This window comes from Catharus ustulatus, chromosome 1, assembly GCF_009819885.2.
Source record: "Catharus ustulatus isolate bCatUst1 chromosome 1, bCatUst1.pri.v2, whole genome shotgun sequence".
Classification (NCBI taxonomy): domain Eukaryota; kingdom Metazoa; phylum Chordata; class Aves; order Passeriformes; family Turdidae; genus Catharus; species Catharus ustulatus.
Window position 1 is genome coordinate 113,735,404 of NC_046221.1, and position 20,444 is coordinate 113,755,847.

A 20,444-nucleotide genomic window follows, 5' to 3' on the forward strand; every position below is an offset into this window, starting at 1 on the left:
CAGTGAAAAGCACAGCTAGATGTTGCTTCCAAACTGGACTGTTGTCCGTGTTTCTTCATCTCCACTACAGAAATTTGCAGTAGACATGTAGGAAAATTCAAGTACTGAGTGAGGTTCATAGGGACTAAGAAATTCTCCTGTGTGCACTACAGACCATGCTTCATCTGAGAACATTACAACCCCATCATATCAGAAGGATTATAGAAATCATGTAGAAGTTGTTACTGCCTTTCACAGTATTTCGTTAACACTTTGTGCCTCTTTAGTGCTCTTTTTCAGCTAACCTATGACATAATGCACCTTGATACAATCATTGCCAGAACAGTCTGATCTCTAATAATTCCCTTTTTTGATTTGTCTTATTCAGTCCTGTAATGTATTTTTTAAAACTTTTAAGTGATGTATTCTGTGGCACTCAATAAATGGAATTGAAGAGGAAAAAACAGGCTTTTTTCATAAAGGGTGGATTTAAAGAGAAAAACTGTATTCAAACCTGTTGCATGGATTACTAAAGTTTGGTATTTTGTTTTTCAAATTTTGAATGGTCCTAAATAGTCAAAGAAACTTAAAACCAATATTCCTTTTCAGTTGCCACTTAGTTTCCTATTTAAACATCCCCTTTCAAGCTTGGTCTTAGCTTGAAATAACTGCCTTAAAAGCTGTCGCTTTGTTTTGAGTAGCTCAGTGAAAGAATGGGATTTGTTTAGGAACAGAGAGCTCTGACACATTACTGTTGTTTTAAAACATTTTTGTTGTTCAGTTACTGATTTGAGACCTGGAAGTCACCATTTAGCCTTGTTTTTATAATTGGGTTAAAGTGTACTTTACTAAGATTGGCAACATACCTGATGCAGGTGCTCCTTGTTTTGAAATAAGCTAAATTTACCCTTCTTTGAATGCAGCCTTTGTGGCTTGTGCTCTCATAAATTAGTTTGGTCTCATTGTGGTTGGTCCTTGCTTGTATTTTATTTTAGGAGCAGTGTGAGCATTTCCTCACATTATTCCCTAACCAGCAGTTCCCAAGAGCTGTTTGGTTGAGCAAGTTAGGGTTAGAAACTTGTAATCACAGTGGTGGCTTAACCTGACAACCACGTGTAGTAACAGCATAAGGTGTATCTGCACTGGAGCAAAATGCCAGCTGGTTCATCTCAGGAAATTCCTGGGTGGAGTTCCCCTTCAGAAATGGTCTCAGGCTTGTCTTCCGTGGTGGAAGTTGCCCTTATGGTGGGATGCTTATAGAATACATTGGTGTTCAGTGCTGCTGGATGAAGCCCAGAGCTTCAGCTGGCAGCACAGGTTTTATGTTGACAGCATTGTGGTTTCCTTGATGTTATTCCCTGAAGTACAGTGAAGCCCATGCAGGTGGCATTACATGCAATGGCATAAACAGATCTCTGCTGTTGTCCCACAGCTTCTTGTTCATGTCTCCAGTGAGGTTTTGGTGCTTTCTAGTTAAAATGCAGAGGTATCTGGAAGCTGCTCCTCCTGCTCACCTGTGTTTCTTGGATTTTTGCTAAACCAAGTGCAGAATAAGCCGGGTTTCCTTCACCGATGGCGTGGGGACAGTGAAAATTTGTAGCAGAGGGGTCTCAAATTTGCAAAATGAAAAGAAATTTCATTAGAAGGCCTCTGATTTTCTATTGCTCACGGTGCTGGCATGTGTAGGTAGAGGCTGATCTTGGTGGTGGCTGCTGGAGCTTTGCAGGACTGTTCCCAGACACTCCTCCTGAAGGCAGGGAACCTGCAGCCCTCGTTCAAGGAGAAGGCAGGGCACTGGGGGTAAATCTCAATGAGACCTCTTCAAGGTTAGAAGGTATAGAGTGGCTCCTTCTGTGTAGCTTTGGAGGAAACTGAGTTGGGTTTTGGTTGCCAGGTACTTCCCTCCAACTCTCTTCACAGGATTGCAGCTGAAGAAAGGTGTGCAGAGAACAAATGGCTGAAACAGCTGATTATGTTTTAGCTGCCTTCTCTGCCAGTGTAGGAAAACCACATAAATTTCCAAAGTATGGTTTTGGTAGGACAGGCAGAATATCTAGGGGCAGAAGTCTCAATTCATTGCAAAAATGGGGGATTTTTGTGATCTGCATGAGACATCTGAGTCCTCCAGTGAAGCATGTAAGAAATAATCCCTGATGGTAACTGGTCACTTTGATTTGAAAATGGGAACAGCTTTGTAGCCCCAAAGGGATTATGCCTTGCTTTTACTATCAAAGTGCATGAATATTGAGAAAGTTGATCCTGTTCTCTGAAACAACTCCAGTAAAACTATCAGAGTGTTCTTGGAAGCAGCCCAAGAGAGGTCATCGCTAGTGTTACAAGGATGCTTCATTGCTTTTCATTTACTACCATTGGTGCTGATATTTTGCTCAGATTGCAATATCTTTTCTGTTTTTAAATGCAATGCTGAGAGGTGTTAGCTGAAACTTCGTGCTTCAGCTGTACAGAGGTCCTGTGTTGTGTTGTCTTGTCCTTCCCTCATTTTCTTGTGCAGTTGCAGTGACTGCAAGACACGATTTGTTAGTATTTGCCTTTTAGTGAATGGGGAAACAGCTCTTGATAAGAAGTACTATCTTCCCCTCCCCCAGCAAGTGAAGAATGTGGATTCTTGCACTTATCTTTACTTCTGATAGTATCGTCTTGGAAGCTGCAGGGGTGTGTTTACAGGACCTTTTGATTGAGAGCCTCAAGATTACCATCACCTGCTGTTCCCTCATTTCACACTTGTGCAGTTGTATAAAGTGTATGAGACTTCATGGTTTTGAGAGCCATGGAACCTCTTCTGGCATGAGAGACCTCCTGTGCTGCCTCTTGGAGTCTGTGCTATTGGCTGCAGTATGGGGTTATTGCTTTTGTTTCCAGGCAGAAATGGAGTATCGAAGTTGTGAAAAACTGTAATTAAATTGTGGCAACCAGAGGTAAAAAAATAAGTACTGTTCTCAACAGCTTTCAAAGTGTTTTAGGCAATTTATGTGTCACTTTACTGTCCCTTTGTGACATTAGGTTGTAACTGCCCAGAACTGTGTCTTGTGCTTGGACAAGATGTGGTTCTTCAGTGTGTGGAAGTGTAGCTCTAACAGCTGTTTCAAATTTGCCTTCAGCTTTATCTGTGCTGGCATCAGGCATCAATAGCATTAAGCCTACAGAAGCAGTCGTTAGTAGATTATCTTAGTACTGGTTTGGAGTTATAATTTTGCCAGTGTCACAAAGAGCGGCTGCCATGAAAAGGTTACAGTGTTTTATTAAAAATTTTCCCAGATGGAACAAAGATAGGTAAATTATTGTTTGTTCCAAGGGGAGCAGTTTCTTACTTTAACTTATATGCAATTAACAGGCATTATCATAATTGAATGTTCCAGTCCAGGCTATGACTACTGGAGTGGCCTTAGGTAACAGCTTCTGTGGATGCTCTCACCAAGTTATTTTAGTATTCTGATTCAGTATGGATATCTTTGTGTTGCCTAATCATGTTGCTAGGGGGAAAGTTGCTTTATGTTTCAGTTTACATCCTTTTTAGGATCATTGCTATCCTGCTCAAATGTAAAGGGCTACTTTGACTTGTTAATACTCGTGGTAGTTGTGTTTTGTTTGCCTTTTCTTTTTGGAGATGTTAATGAATTTACATATGAACTGTATTGTATTTGCATAAACTTTCTAGCTCTGTCACTCTTGAGATAATTTCCTGTCAAGCAAGTAGATTGTGCTGGAAACTCAGACCTTTCAGGTGACTGGAAGATGGGATACTTTTCCAGCAGGGTCTCCATCTCTGGAGAATGCCAACTGAAAATGTAGAACAGTAGTGCAAAACCAGTCCCAGCCCTGTAATCAGGGTGACTGGTATCAATGTGGTTTCCCAAATGCAGAAGTAGAAAATGCACTTCCAATGATTTGACTTAACAGACAAATGTAATGAGTAGTGACAAAATATCCAAGCACATGCAAACTAATTCTTAATGCATTCTGAACCTCTAAAGGAACGAAATTATAAGTTTTTATGTGCCTTCTCAAAGAGTAGAGCTGTCAGCGATGTTTTAAACAAGGCTTATAAAAGAAAAGCCTAAAATCTCCAGTAGTAACTCTTCTGCCATTCTGAATGTAGACCTAGAGCAGAGAGAAATGCTATTGCTAGCAGAATGTGGTCAGCTTTCTCTTTCAGTGAAATCTGCATAAGCATGTGGTGTCAACAAGGAAAAAAATGCCCTTTTCTGGTTGATGATAAATTGTTTGCCATGAATCACTGTCTAAATAAGATGACATGAAAAGAAGATGAGAAATCTGTTTTCTATAATTCTGGGTATTTATTGATTAAATTAAATGATCCATCTGTACCTAAATATGATTATAGTCAAGTCATCAGTGGAGGAGGAGAAAGCTGAGTTGTCAGATGGAGTTAACAGTGTTTTTCTGAATATGCAACTGCCTTGTGCATCTGCCCCATGTAGTAAAAGCTGCTTGAGAAAGGAGAGGATCATGTAGATGCTGCTCTTGCAGTTCTCAGTTTGTGCTTGCTATGTAAATGGCAATATGTTGATGTTACAGAATTTTATACCAGGTTTTGTGTTGTCTTGCAATATCCTCTTATGCTTTTAGATGTGGAGGATGAAAAGCTGTTTCTAAGCATGTGGTTATAACTTGATTGTTTTTGTAAAAAACCTCAAAACATACCAAACAAAACCCAACTTCTGGAGCTTGTGACTTTTTCTGTTGTATGCATTTAACTCAGAGGCAGTGTTTTAGGCTGTATTGTATGGTAGTATTTTGACAGCTTTCAGATTAACCAAGTAGTAAAAAGATTTTCATTGCAGTCTTGTTTTACACTAGGAAAGATCATAACTGTGCATAGAAGCTGTGAGTTTCAGATATTGGATAACTTGTAAGAAAGTTTCTGGAGGCAGAAACATTGAGGTAGTCTTATTTACATATCTATTTTCCTGTTACCTCCTCCTTCCTTTTATTTGTAAGGTTGGTGTTAAGTGAGGGTGTTTGAGGATGGTGTTTTCAGTGGTGGGCTTTGTAGCAGCTGCTGTTGGAGGCAAAGGAGGTGAGACACTACACTTCTCTTGAATTTAGGAATTCTTGTCTATCATAAGATGCATAGTAAGGCAGATGTACACTTCATTATTTTATTTCTTGGCAGCTGTTCCTTGCAGTAGTAAACTCAATGTTACATTATCAGTGTGGTCTAGTTATTTCTTCCACAGAAATATAGGAAAACCATAATATAACTTAATTTCTAACAGTCTGAATGTGGTTTTTTTTTCAACAGGAACTGTTCTTATCAGAAGCAGTAATGGCCACCTAATGCTGGTATCTCAACAGGCAGTAGCACGAGCACAGAACCAGACCCAAAATAACACAAGTGTGAGACCATCTGTGCCAACTAGCACACCTGCAATCAGAATATGTGCTGTGCAGGTAACTTCTCTCATAACTTTAGTTGGATGTGCCCGTATGTTGCATAGTTAGAACAGGGCTTGCAAATAAGTTGTGGAGGGTTAAATAAGCATTGAACTCTTTCTGAATGGCGTGATGGTATTTGGTTTTGCACCAATGAATGCTACTATGTGCTTTGCTTTCTTGCTTGGGACAAAACTTGTCAGCTGTTACCTATGGTAAACGTCAAATTAGTGAACTCCTCTCTGACAATTATGATGATGACGTAAACCATTTTAAGGAAAAAATGCCAACCAAAACTGCCTAAGTGGTTATTGCTAGTATCTAAAGCCTTGTGATCTTCTGTTGGGATATTTCACTGAAGCTGAGGACCTTTCCCACATCCCTAGGTCTTCCTCCTTCCCTGAACTCTGCCGGCTTTTTGCTTCCATCTCTTGTAGTGTGGTCAGTGCACGAGAGTAAGGAGGCGCATAAAAGTAATAATTTACGTATTTCTTTAACCATTTTATTCTGATTATGCATTTTCTCTAAATGTCTCTGAATCTGTTATTGAATATTAAACTGGTAGACAAAAAGCTTTGTTGAGCAGTGTTTAAACTATATGGACTGTGTGAGTGATGCCTGTATTGTTACTGTAAGAGGATGTGTCTCAGTTTGTATCTGACCCCAGCTTCAATGTCTGCTTTTTCATTGACTTGTCTGCCAACTGTTCTCTGCCCACATGTAATTATTTTTTATTTTTATTTTTTCAAAGAATTCTGGCACACAGTTAGTAAAGAAAATAGCAGCTGCTCCTGTGAAAACGTTATCTCAAACAACAAATGCTGTGGTTTCTACTGTTCAGACACCTGCTGTAATACAGGTACTTTGCAAGCTTTATAATATGGTGGAATAAGTGACAGAAAGAACTAGAGAAAATATGGATTTATTCTTGTTATTTCTAACTGTAATCTGGTTTTCAGTAAGCTTGGTAACCTTTGTTCTCATAAGAAATTATTTCCCAAATCTGTTTTTTTAAATGCATAATTTAATTAAGCTTCTGTCAGTGTGTGTCAGGTAATCTTATCTCACTACAGTAGAAAGCACATGAACAATGAATAAAATAAATAGTTCAGAGAGCCATTTCCAGTGCTTTTGTACTCTGTGAAAGAGCTCCTTCAGTCTTCTTGGTAAATATTTTCTGGGAGATGTGCTCCTGTTGGGGTTCCCTGATTCCTCAGTGGGGGAAAAAGGTATACCTGAGATGATATTGAGGGGAAAATGAGCTGTCTGCACCAGTCAAACTGTTTTTCATGTGTTTGCCTTTTTTCCCCCTCATTATAAACTGAAGGAAGGTCATAGCTGAAGACCTGTTCTCTTAATTGAGTGTGGCAGATGGGTTCCACAGGTACAACTGTAAATAGGCAGTTGTTGAAAATGCCTCATTATTTTTAGGTAGTATTTTTGTCTTATTTCCTAGGTTTTCTTTTGCTTTTTCTTGGGAAAAATGCTGTAGTCCTCTTCTGAAGAGGCCTTTATCACCTGCACAGTATGAGATTTTTCCTATGTGTGGTTCATCCTCTGTTCTTGGGGATCAGACTTCTGGATAAGCATATGGAATGAAAAGAAAACTAGTAATTTCACGATTATAAGCTGCACCATTTTGACTAAAATTTTGGTCCGAACCCAAAGTATGGCTTATATACGGACAAAGAACGAAAAGTTGCTGTTTTAGTTTGGAGGACAGGTGTCTGCTAAGAAAGGCAGGAGCTTCTCTTTGAAATGGAGAATGTAAACCCCCTCTCTACAATTATTATAATTTTGAATTCAAGGGGCTCTCAGGTAAAAATATGGGAATTAGGAATAACAGTTCTTTACTAGGGAAATTAAAATAGAAATACAGTACTACAAAGAAACAAACTCCAAACCCTGACAAAGTCAGAGTACAACCTGACACCCCGTCAGGCAGGGTGTTGGTAACAGTCCCATTAAATGGTGGCTGCATCCTCCTGCAGTGACAGATGTGATTCAGCTGGAGCAGTGCTCCTGCAGAAGGTGCAGTTTCCATCTGGAGGTCCAGTGGTGATGTGGAGAAATCCGGTTTTCCTCTGGAGTCCAGTGGAGAAAGGGGCTCCCTTAGTGTCCCAAAACCTCTGTTTTTATTTTGGTAAGAAATGTTGGGCTCTTCCCCCTGGCTGGAGCAACTTCCAATGGGATGCAGTAATTTTATCAGTCCCACAGTGGGACTCAATGGGCCATTAGCAGAAAATGACTCCCTGGAGGAAGGATGGGTTGTGAAAAGATAAAGAACAATGCCCCGCCTGGTTTCAATGGATGGCCCATTAGCAGATTATCTCCCGCGGAGATAAGGATCACTGCCCCCACCCTCAACAGATGGTGATAGAATAGATACCTTTTATCGCACTCTGTACTGTAACGTGCAGCTTATAATCAGGTGTGTCTTATAATCGTGAAATTACTGTTTTTCTGTAGATAGTATGTTCTCATAATCTGGAGGAGAAAGGATGAAGAAGTCTGGCTTGTACCTATATTTTGTGACAAGAGTTTGAAGGAGACTGAGCTGTACTAGTTGACAAAACACTCAGTAAATGAGCAGGATCAGTCATTCAAAAAAACATGCTGGATGTATGTTCTTGACCCTGAGTGTGTTTGAAGGATTGGGGATGTGTTTGCTGACAGTGATAACAGTCTGACTAACAAGTTCTTCCTTCTGCTGTTCTTCTGTATCACCAACTGAACACTACTCACACTCTGTGCTCTTTTTTCACTTCCCTCTTAATACAGATGGATAATGTTGGGGCTAAAGTGGAAAACTCAGAGGCTTCTCTTAATACATTTTCTATTTTGCTTAGAATGGAAGCAGTGTGCTTTGTGTCTAAATATAGTAATGGATATTCCTTACTTTTATTTTTGAATACTGGTTTGCAAACCCTGTGTTTGTGATCTCTGCATAGAGATCTTTAGGACATAAAAACCATAGTCATCTATTAAGAGATGAAGGTCCTCCATCATCTGATGGGTGAAGTAACATGCATCCTCACACTCATGTGGATAAACACTGAGATTCATCATGCTATTAACTTCTCTTTTTTTAACTTACATCTGCCTTTGGCTTGGCTTTTCTGTACTTTAATTCAGTTTTGATGTAGTCTATTGAGCTTGTGTTTCTCTGAGATATTTAAAGACATATAGACATGGAGTATTTTTTGAAAGCTGTTTTTTTCCCCCCACTGTAGAAAGTGGAACACTTGTAATGAGCTGTAGGGCTGGATTTAAACAGCAGGAATGATGACTCCAGGAGAAATGAAAATATTTTAATTTTTAATTTTTTAAATATTTTAGAAGATTTTAATGTTTTGTGACTTCCTTGAAGCCCCTCTGTTTTGCAGAGGATTGCAAAGCCCTATGTAGGAGCTCCTTGGACAATGTAGAGTAATGATGTGCTGTGGATACATCTTGCCATCACATGGTCATGTTGCTCCTCGTCCTGGGGTGGACAAGAGAAGAGTGCTGAAAAGGGAGTCAGTGCAAAAAGTTGATAGAAGCATCTGGGGAAAGGATGGCAGAGCCCTTGAGTCTGATTTCCTTGGCACCAATTCATTCCTAAGTCTTAAAATAGCTTCCTGATCTTAGTCTCAACAGTTTTTTGAGGTCACAGGAGAGGAGTGTTGGTGTGGAAGTATGATGTCATCACAGAAAGTGGTAGAGAGTGGAGGGGAAGTAATCCTTGGCTTGGTTGTGCCAATCTTCAATCTTGTGTGAAAATCGGCTTGGAACACTCTCTGCAAAACTCTGTAGGTCCTGACTGCAGGATTATTCTCCTCATCAACAAAAATACTTCCCTCTTTTGGCATTCCTGAATGTTTAAGCTCTGAGGTTAGACAAAATTGCCTGCACATTCTTATTTTTTACCTGTTTCCCAGGTGGGATAACGAAGCTGCAAAGTGTCTAATTAGCATCATGCTGGGGCACTTTCATTTAAATGCAGAGCACTTCTTCTCTTGAAATTACTTCAAAATATGCAGGATAAATGCCATTTTTTTTATGGTGGTTGTTTCTCTGTTGCTGAAAGTGAGAATGAGAATTGTCAGTAGCGAAAAAGGTTGACAGCAGATGACAGAAGTTAATTCCCATATATTCATTTTCCTGGGAAAGGGGTCCAGCAGACTTCCTGTTGTTTCCTCCCTCAGCTGATAAAATGCTGTTCTAGTCTTGATGTGTAGGCATGCTGGAATTTGCAAGAGATCAGCTCCTGTTTTCGACTTTTAAAAGCCCAGGGCATTGCAACTTGGCAGATCTGTGCTGTGTCCCCTTCCGTCTTCCTCCTGCCCATCTGTTTGTGGGATTCTTGTGCCCAGTTTGCCTCCCTGTGGTCTTAGAGCTGTTGAGCCTCATCCTTGGAAGAGGCAGTGGTGGTGGCAAAGATCCTGCAGAGAGCTATTAAAGTGTTACCAACAGCGGGAGCCTAAGCTAGAAAGCTTTCTGGTAGCTGCCTGCTGCTTTCATGTCAAGCTGGCAGCAACCTGGGGAGGGGAGGACACCCACCCAGGAAAAAAAATTAAATACATGACAAAAGCGTTATGGTTTTGCTTTAGCTTTAAGTGTTTTTTCATTAATTTTCCCTATTCTGAAAGACTGATATTCTACATGATGTCTGTCCCACTTTTGATTAGTTTTTGTTTTATCCATGGTAGGGTGAGTTAGACTCCTGTCTGCCTTATGACTGATGCAATTAACAAGTATTAGTTGTGCCTATTTGACTAAGCTGGGGTGCTTAAATGTGTTGAGAATCGATGAAAGCCATTACATTGTGTAGATGTGAACCTAGAATTTAGACTACAAAACCAGACTTTCCCTTCCTCTTCGCAGGCTTGGAGGAAAGATGACACCTAACTTTAGATTTCAAATGTTAATCTGGAACTCTGCCTGGGGGTTCCCTCTGGCTTTTCAGTTTTTAAGATGAGAAATCAAAAGTAATGGTTTTTGGCGTGGGCAGAGTTTCTATTCATATTGTATTTTGTTGTAGCAAATGCACTCTGTTTTTTTTTGAGGGGGGAGCATGGTTTGTTTGTTCTCTTTAAAATCAGAAGTAGAAATACTTCAGTTTAGTGGGTTTTAGATTCAGCCTAGTTTGCAAAGAAGGGAGGTATTTTTTCCTAAATCTTAATTACTCTCCTGTTGCTGGCACTTCTGAATCTGTTGGTAAATTATAATGAGCTTCTAAAAAGAGGTCTCAAAATAACTGAATTTTGTGAGAGCTTCTGTCAGGGCAGAGGAGGAGGAGATCCAAATTGCTGCCCATGAGGAAGAACTTGTTAGGTCCATTTGCTGATCTGGCTGCTTCTGCTGGCAATTGCATCCTTCTAAAGTGGACCTGATGTCTTTTGCCTACTTTGTGTGTGATAGGAAAAGCAAGGGGTGTTGCAACTGAGAGAAGAGCTTCAGGGCAAGACTGGAAGAGAAATAATCACTTAAGGTTTTACTTGTCTTCAGAACAGTGTCACCTGGCTTAGTGTTGTCCAAAATCCATTAGACTGTGGGAGCCTGGTGAAGTTAATGTACTGATTTCTTCAAGGCAACTTTACCTTTCTGTCTTCCTTCAAAGTTGCAGGGAGTGCTTTGGTCTGGATGTGCCTTTGTTATTTCTATCCCACACCCTTGATTTGTAAATAGAATTATGGCTGTGGCTGTCACTTACTGTATTAAATAGAGCCTGACAAAGCAAATTAATCTGAACTCTAAAAATAAAGAGAAGAATTGTTTCTTTGTGTTTCAGATAGCAGTGTATGCTAGCATACACTGTATGCTAGCAGAATCCAGTATGTTTGTCACGTTGTTCCTTGGTTAAAAAGTGTTAATTTTTCTCTTCAGCCAGCAGCTGCAACAGCTAGTGTTACTGCAGTTACTGCTGTAAAGCCTTTGAGTACTGGAACACCTGTAAAACTTCCAGTTACAGGACCACCTGCACAAGCTATCTCCCAAAAGGCAGTCTCTGTGAAAGCAGAGGGCACAACAGTAGCACAGACCAGCGCTTCTACAGTAAGGAAAAAAAAAGTTTTTAATTAAAAATTAACATTCCGTATGTTCATCAGAGGTTGAAGAGACAGTGCAACATCTAACACTCTTCTCTTTATTTCCACACTAGGAGATGCTAGAGAATGTGAAGAAATGCAAGAATTTTCTTGCTACGCTAATAAAATTGGCATCTAGTGGACCTCAAGCCCCTGAGATGGGGCAGAATGTGAAGAATCTGGTGCAAAATCTACTGGTGAGACTTTTTTTCCAAAACAAAGTCTGCATCATTTGTGTATATTTTTGACATTTACTTTATCATCATTTTGTTCCTGTTATTTTGTAGCTTATTTTTTTCTCAACAGCTGAAGAGTTGGATTTGTGGCTGAGTACATTTGACCCTTGTTAAGTCTTACGTTATAAATCTTATTTTAGCTGAATCCTATGCTGTGTTATTTCCTCTCCTCACATTTCTGTTTCATTTTATGCACACAGGTAATAGCGGGAGGAGCTGGCAGTGTTAACACAGCTTCTGGGTCTTTTTTTTTTCATGTTAGTGTAGTTTTGAGTCCTCAGTAGCAAGAATCCATACTACTGCTTTACTCCAAGACAGAAATGAGCAGTGGAACAAGAATGACATTATCAATAGCTTGAAACAGTAGGATGGAGCAGACAACGTGGTGGCTGCCAACCTCTCTCTCTTTGCAGGTGGCTTCCGTATGGTGCTTTGTGCTGCATCCCAGCACAGCTGGGTTTGCCTGGTAACGATTTCTCCTGCCACTTCTTGTCATGGCATTTGACCGCTGCTGCTGTGTTGTTGTTCCACCATAGCAGAAGGCTGTGTGCTGGTGGAGGGGGTGGCTTTGCTAGGGGCACCAAAGGGGTTTTCAGTCTAGGAAGGTGTGATGTAGGCAGGTGTAATTTCAGAAAGCAGATTGTTTGAGGATGCAGCCTTGCAAAAACTTGATTCCTTAGCCTCTGTCCCTGCTGGACTATACACCTTCCTTCTGTGGGAAAAATAGAGTTGTTCTTTCTTGTGCTTATGCTACTTTTTTTTTTTTTTAGGAGCATTAATACATTGTTAACTGCACACTTGTTTGCTTTTTGTAGTAGTTTAAAAATCTGCCATTCTATACATGTACGATTTAAATGCAAAACTTTTGTGTATATGAGAGAAATTAGTGAATTGCAGCTGGGCAACAAGATGAACCTTAAGGCAGTGTTTCATGAATTGGGTGTCAAGCACCCTGTATGCACTGAGCCTCAGAGTGCCAAACCACTTGCATCTGTATCAGTGAGACCTCAGTGACCCATATCTGCATCTCCATGAAATCTAACGGGCAGCAGATCAAGTGGCTAAATGGGAGAGCTGCTGGAAGCTCTGCTTGTCTGCCAATACACAATCTTTAAAATGCCTGTTGTGGTTATGCAGCATCTTGGAACTGTTGCTCCAGAGGTGAATATGGGTGAGAGGACTAATTTCTCAGCATTCAGCAGAAATGGAGATTGGTGCTGGTCTTTGTGTGTCTTTTCCTTCTTGGAGGAGGTGATGTTCTTGATGACTCTGGGAGGGTGAGGAAGGGCAGCAGAGTCTGGGGCTTAGCCCTGTGTACAAGTGAGGGGTCTCAGAAGTTTGCTGCAGCTTCCTAACCCTTCTGACCCTTTGAGTCAGGTGTTTGTGTTGGTACAGGGTGGAAACATTAAGAAAGAAAACAGTATTTTGCAATTCAGAGGACTGTTGCCATGGGGGTATGCAGAAATGTTTTGATTGCTTTTGAGAGACTTTGTTAAGTGTTCTGTTTGATTATGCTGTGTATGCATTATTCTAGAATTGTCTCATAAAGACTACTCGATCTTTGATGCCTCTAAGTTTATTTTCATGCAGAAAAACTACATTTACTGAAAGAAGTACTAGTAGTTGATTTAAAATACATCTACACAACAATGAGATATACAAAATTGCTACTTATAAATTCTTTCCATCCCTTCAGTGACTGGATGTGAACACCTATCCCTAAATGTGTTAATTGCCTGAAAGCATAAATTGCTGAAGAAAGCATAAACAACTTGGGTAACATTATATGAACATTACAACATTATTCTATCCTAACTCCCTTTTTTTTTCTTCTTTTATAAATAAAGCAGGAAAAAAGCATTTGAGTACTGAAATTGAACAATGCCATGATAATATAAGTTTCTGTGACCTTTCGATACATCTTGGGGAAAAAAGTGGGGTGGATTCAGTTATAACTTACTATTGTAATTATATTTTCCTCTTAGGAAGCAAAAATTGAACCAGAAGAATTTACAAAAAAGCTGTACATAGAGCTTAAGTCATCTCCACAACCATATTTAGTTCCTTTTCTCAAGGTAAGTGTCTGATTATGGATATGTAGTATTTAAAGAGGGAAGGGAAGAGTACGAGAAAAGAGTTGGGACATTCAAATAGGTATTTCAGGTCAGTTGAAGAATGGTGCTTAGCATACTTCTGTGTGACTGTTGTGCTAGGAAAAGCAGTTCTTTAGGGGAAGGGGAATTTTTGAGCAGTATGCTGTATTCCTAGTGTTGTAGAGTAATTGCCCTCTAGGTGTTAATGTAGTCTAGTGTTTTGGAAGCTGTGCATTTATCTACAGTACAGCAGCTATGTCAAGATGACCTCTTACTTCCTCATCAAAATTGTAGCAATTCTGAGTTCTAATTCAGAAGCTGACAACAGTGGCAATGCACAGCTTATGCTGTATTAAAGATCAATCAATCTACATAAAGCTATTCATCTTCTGCTGGTTTATGTTTAGCTGGAAGCAGAAAAAATCTCTACCCCTTTCTCCAGAAAGGGTCTGACAAGACTACTGCAGCTTAGGAAAAGAATCCCAGGAACTCTACTTCCGTTCAAGCAAACAATCATTCAAAAGAAGAAATGCTTCTTTGAGACTTTTAATCCCATGATAGAATAGTATTAACAAAATAAAAATTAATTATACAGCAAGCATTAAATCTCAGTGAAAACATGGAAAACTAGGTTAAATTTACTAAATTTCACTGTACACCATAGTCTTAGGCTTGTTAGGTCTGGACATTCATTATAGGCATGATGGAGAATTAAAGAAGAATAGTTAAGTGGTAAAACTGGGACAGAGTTTTTCTGGAGTTTACCCTTTTCCTTGGTATTTAACAGGCCATATAACAATACATGTGGTAATGTTGATATTGCTCTAGATGGCTGGTGTTAATCTGTTCAAATGTGGGATAAAAATTTTTCTAACAGTGTCAACTTTTTAAATGCCTTGCTAGCAAGTTTACTATGAGTCTGAAAGATTGCAGTCATCTCTGCAAGACCTTAAGCTGATATGGGAAGATTCAGTCTTCATACTAGGGAAGAAAAAATTCACTGTTAGGATAGTCAAGCATTGGAATAGGTTGCCCAGGGAGGTGGTGCAATCACCATCCCTGGAGGTATTTAATAGGATCTGGATCTGGTGCTGGGTGATGAGATTTAGTGGTTTAGGGGATACAGTGGTAGTGCTTGGCTGATGGTTGGACTTGATGATTTTAAAGGTATAAGGCTCTTCCAACCTTGATGATTCTGTGATACATAAAATTTTCAAATTGGTCATTTATTACCTGTTTAATTTTCTGGAGGTTTCTTAAATGCCCATGCAAAGGCCAGAAAAATAAACAGCTCTGAGAATGAGTTTTCTGCATCCAGCGTGGCTCTGGCTGCAGGAGGACCAGGTGTGAGTACAGGGTAAGTGTGACTGGCACTCACAGAAGTGCCCAGCTGATATAAAAGGCCATCCAGTGATGTGAAGAGCTGCTACAGTTGATGCAGAGAACTCATGGCAGTTCTGCAGGGGTTAAGTTGGGTTCATCAATGTGGATCAGACCCTGACCTGTTGCAGCAGAGCCCTTGAATGTTTCTTCTGCATCCCACTGCCAGGTACTGGCATCATCTAGGCTTCTCTGATTTGGGATATGTTCTTACCACATAATCCTTGACATGGTGCTCTCTCCCCATTGCATGCTATATTAGCAAAGATATACTGCGACTCCAGAAGTGTTGTTCAGACATGGCCACAGTTAGCTGACTTTGCAGTGTTGCCAGTCCTTTAAAACATCTTGCACCCAGCTTGCCTTTTTCTGAAACATTGTAAGGATGTGTGGTTGATAACACACAATTAGGTTGATCTGTAGCTCTTGAGCAGCTGTGATGAGACTGAGTGCCAAATGGAGGATGACTTCAGGACCACTTCTCTAAGGTGCTAAGAGGATCAGCGCTGGCCTTGTTTGTGGGGAAAATGTTTGCAACTTGAGTCTGGAAAGAAATGTGATACGGCTTTTTGCCAATCCACTTTTAGCTAGTGAAGTGGAATTTTAGGGAGGACTCTCTGGACTCAGCTCTTATCTTTGAGCTGCAGGTTTTTGATGAAGTTGTGCATGTGTTTTGTTTTGCCTGTTCCAAGAGGTGAAAGAGTACAGTGGCTTTGGCTGTGAAGCCTGCTTGATTTTCAAGTCTGCTGAATGCTTTTGGTACATAAATTGCATCAGGAGCTTATCAGCTTTTTAAAAGAAAAACAAATGAATGTTAAAAAACAGATGGGCTGCAAAAGGTCCGGTTGTGCAAACAATATGATTGCTTGGTACGCCAGCATGTGAGACGTGCACCTTCTGCATGAAGTCCAAAGCAGCAGCACTGTATTAGGAGCTCTTACAAACTTTAGCAACTGCTGAGAGAGGAGGAAAAAATACAAGGGTTTTCAAGAATGTAGAAGTAGCTGCAGAACTTATTTCCCCTGGTTCAGAGCCATAGCAGGTTATAAACAGTGAAGGAGAAAAATCTGTAGAGAATTTGAAGATTATTCTGTCCATTAACCTTCTCAAACACAGCTGTAGTAAAAACGAGATGTTGCCAGATTCCTTTACTTTTGTTCTCCTGTTGCAGAGAAATAGTTGGCTGAAGTTGTGTTGCTGCAGCTTTACACACATTATTAAAGTGGTATCCCCCCCTAGTGTAGATACAGCTGTATTGGTATAAAAGTGTTCTTGTCTTCAGAGCTTGTTTCTGACTTTATTGGATAATTCGTAGCTCCCTGTCAGGCTCCATGAAATAAACACAGCTGTTCCAATATAGCAGGAGGTTTTGGCAAAACAAAATTCTTTGAGGTAATAAAGCAGTTAAAAATCATCTTACTCTGAAACATAAATTCAAAATTGAAAAATCTAAACAGAAGAACAAAGTTATGTGCGAGTTTCCCCGTAGATGGGATTTACTGTGTGTAATGTAGCTGTGATGATGGTTGACCTTTGCTCAACAGATGTTGGTGTTTCTTGTTGTCTTCACTGAACAGGATTGTCATCAATTTAAGGGTACCTGAAATTTAGCAGAACTTGTTTGCCATTTATTGTCTCATGAAAAATTTAATTGGAAAATGAGGAAGAGTATTCAGTTACAAACGTATTATTATTGTGGAAAACTCTGCTGCTACTACATCCAGTGTTTTTTCATTTTTCTTTTAGAAAAGCGTGCTTGCTTTGCGGCAGCTGATGCCTAATCCTCAGAGCTTTATCCAGCAGTGTATGGAGCAGCCAACCCCAACCCAAGAAGTGATTTCAACTTGTACCTCTGCAGTACCCGCTCCTTCGACAGGAGCGGCCACCTCGGCTGTAGCAATGCCTGCTCTTCCAGTAGTAAAACCTGTGCCTGCCTCTGCAGCAGCCCCAGCCCCTCTAGTTGTCACCCCAGTCCTTGCCAGCACGTCGGCAGCAGCTTCTGTGCAGGCTGTGAAGGCCATTCCTTCCCCTGCAGCGGTGACAGCGGCGCTCACGCCCGCAGCTCCCGTCCTCACCACGAGCACAGCGTCCTCTGGGCTGACCGCTGTCCAGCCTGGCAAGGCAGCCCTCACCTCTGCAGTGCCAGCGCCCTCTCTGCAGTCTGCAAAGCCTGTGCTGGTCTCTACAGTGGCATCTTCAGCAGCAACCCCTCTCCAGCCTCTGAAGCCGGTCATTGGAGCCCCAGTTGGTATTAAAATCTCACAGCCCAGCTCCATGGTTGCGCAGTCCGCGGGTGCTCAGCAGGTGGTTAAAGTGAAACAGCTGGTAAGAAGGATTTTCTACTGCTCTGTGACTAACCAGGCTCCTTTACTTTGACTCTTGCTGTTCAGTAAGGAGGATACCAATTTGGACCTCTGGTTCTTTTGCTGTTTTATCTTTTAATATGTGAAACTAGTCTGTCTTGAGTTCATTAGTTATGTTTGTCATAGCTCAGAAAGACTGAGCCCTTGCTGGAAAGGTGACTCTAAAGCCAAGCTGTCAGCTTGGTCTCTTGCAAGATGTGTGCACCACCATTTCACCTGACTGAACATCCAGCTTGAGACACAAGGGGATACAAGCTCTAACCCCCACTATGCACACAGCCAGGCTAGGTTGGCACCTGGAAGAAAAGGTAGGAAATGCAAGTGTCAGGAGCAGAAACTGCTGATGGGATATGTACATTAATTGCTCTTGGATGCCCTGTTAGGGCTGTGCCTCAGCCAGCCCCCAGGGATGCTGGTCTCTCTGCCCTGGTATTTCCTGCCCTGGATACTTTGCAGGCACAGGTGGCTCAGTGATGTTCAGTGATGTGTTATCTGAAATGTACACACTACCTCAAGTAGAATTTTCGAGCTGAGTTCTGACCTCCACATTTGCTAAGACATGTTAATTACGAAGTCATCCAAAAGTGAGTTTTTTTCTATCAGGCCTCATTAGCTAACAAATTCCAGGAGGAATAACTGTCTTATTAAAACAATACCCTCAAAAGCGATGTGTTAACATTTTTTATTCTTGGCACAGGTTAACTTCTTGCAAATGTTAATATTAAATACCAAGAAACTGTGGATCACAGGTATACCCGAAAGAGCAACTTTGTGAGATAAATTAGGTTTGGCTTATAGATGTTTAAGATACCAAGTAGCATGATGTCTAGCTGATCTATCTGTAAGTAACACTCTCGACTATTTTGGGAGAATTAAGTCTCCCTTTGGCAGATAAAGAACTCAATTCTTGCAAAGGAATGCCTTGTAAAGATTATTTTTCTTTAAAAAGTGGGAAAACCATTAGACTTCCTGTGAAACTAGATCCACAGGTATAGTAGGACATCTTCTGTGAGCTTTCTTTTTAGCTTGGAAGTTGTGTATACTTGATTTAACAGTGTTCAGACCCTTAAAATGTTTTTTAGTTTCCTTCCTTACAAAGGGCGTAAGGTAGATGTAAGTCAAGAATCCTGCATTCTAAATAAGAAGTTCATGCTATGGTAGTGTTAGATATCATAAGCATGAGCTTTTCACCTTTCCAGACCTGATTAAAAAGAACAAAACACTCAACTGTATGGGGTGGATGGGAAACCCCAAAACTCCAAAGAAGAGTTATTAAGCATATGCACTGACAGTCTTGGCTAGTAGTAGCTAAAGTCAAATTGGAAAAGGAATTGGTGCTCGTATTGTCTTTGAGGACTAAATTGGAAATTCCAGCCAGAAGAAAATGAGAATTTCTTAGGTAGTACAAGGGCAGGAGAGCAGTTTGTTGGCTACACAGCAAGTCTTGTAATCCAGGGGAAAGGTTGACCATCTGTACAAATAGGCAAGGAAGCTTAGCTCCACACAGGGGAGTCAAAACACTTCTTGAATTTCATATTGGTGAGCTGAAGAAGTGGCTTCTGCCTCTACACTGCTGCAGTATGGCAATCTGCTGCAATTGCTTTTCTTTGCTGTACCTTACATCTACTGAATTGCATAGAAAACATGTTTTTATCCTCATTTGGGTAGATCCCAGGCACAGTGATTAAAATACTTGCTCTTCTCAGATACAGTTGGAGGACTGAGTTGACTGTTCACAGCTGAGCCATATCAGGAGCTTGGTGTTTGTTCAGACAACTTGTTAGCACAAAGGGCAAGTTGGTGGAAGTGGCTGTATCTCCTATGGCTTCCCTGATGCCTTTTCTTGAAAGGGCAGAGGGTCTATTTTCTCCCATAAGAAAACAAATCTGGACCTGCCCTCTCTAAACAGAAGGGTCCTACTGCCAGCTGAAAAAGGAAGCACAGTGCCAGCTGTGCAAATCTGTCTATACAATGCTGCCAGTAATTTTTTCCCTTTTCAGCCCACAGGGATGTCTGATGCCATACACTCCCTCTGCATGCCCCTTTCTAATTTTGGCTTCTTGTGCTTGAGAGAATTTGAACTTTATGTGCCAGCTCCATTATAATGTTGGTGGTACTCAAGAATGCAGCACTACTGTATTTTAATATCAAATTTATGACATTTTATTTCTGTAGCATTATTATCATAACTCTGTGTGGACACTGAGGGACCTGTTCTTGGGACTGTTTGCAATCCTGTGCTGTGAGAGTTGCACATTTTGAAAGATTTTCTCCTGTGACTTTCTTAACACTACCTCATCTAAGAGTGTTGGCTCACAAAGAAGCTTCATCTTAGAAATAAAGTTTGTCTTGCTCTAATATTACTTTGTCTCTTGTTAAAGCACAATAAATGAAAATTTATGTTACCTGATGCTGGCACCCCTTGGTGAGAAAGCTGCTGTGAGATTGCAGCTTCATGTCAGGCCTCACTGGCTAGGGGATGCCATAGTCCCCACAGTTACCAGTGAGACACACTGCCTGGAGATTATTAATGATTGAACCAAGTACCTATTTTTGTTCATGCTGTTGCAACTGCTTGTTCTTAGTGAGTTGTTAGTGTCAAGACCCTTCAGAGCTGAGATTTCATGAATGGTCTTCTCCATTATTTTTGTTTTGTCCTGGTTTTTGCATTCAATTAGTGAGGCTTCCTTCATGAAGCAATGCTGCTTGTTTGTGAGGATGTTAATATTACCAATGTTGGTAACACTTTGTTCTGGCATTGGATCCTTGTTCAAATTGTTGTTTTCTCCTATTGCAACTCCCAAAGTCTTCCAGCTTTTGTTAGTCTAGAGCTAGAATGGAAAACATAAAATGAGCTCTACTGCCAACAGATCCTTTCTGTTTCTTGGCAGTGTAGCCTCCTTGGTTACT

At 40.6% G+C, this 20,444-nt stretch overlaps 1 protein-coding gene across 1 annotated transcript in view; it reads left to right on the top strand.

The window, feature by feature from the left end:
* The window catches only part of TAF4B (TATA-box binding protein associated factor 4b), a 72,144-nt gene that overhangs the window by 9,102 nt on the left and 42,598 nt on the right, over nt 1-20,444 (top strand). Inside the window, exons 2-7 of the mRNA XM_033060474.1 lie at nt 5,264-5,412; nt 6,146-6,253; nt 11,263-11,430; nt 11,537-11,659; nt 13,684-13,773; nt 16,918-17,496. Of these exons, the coding sequence (XP_032916365.1) occupies nt 5,264-5,412; nt 6,146-6,253; nt 11,263-11,430; nt 11,537-11,659; nt 13,684-13,773; nt 16,918-17,496 (1,217 nt within the window). The remainder of the gene's footprint in view (nt 1-5,263; nt 5,413-6,145; nt 6,254-11,262; nt 11,431-11,536; nt 11,660-13,683; nt 13,774-16,917; nt 17,497-20,444) is intronic.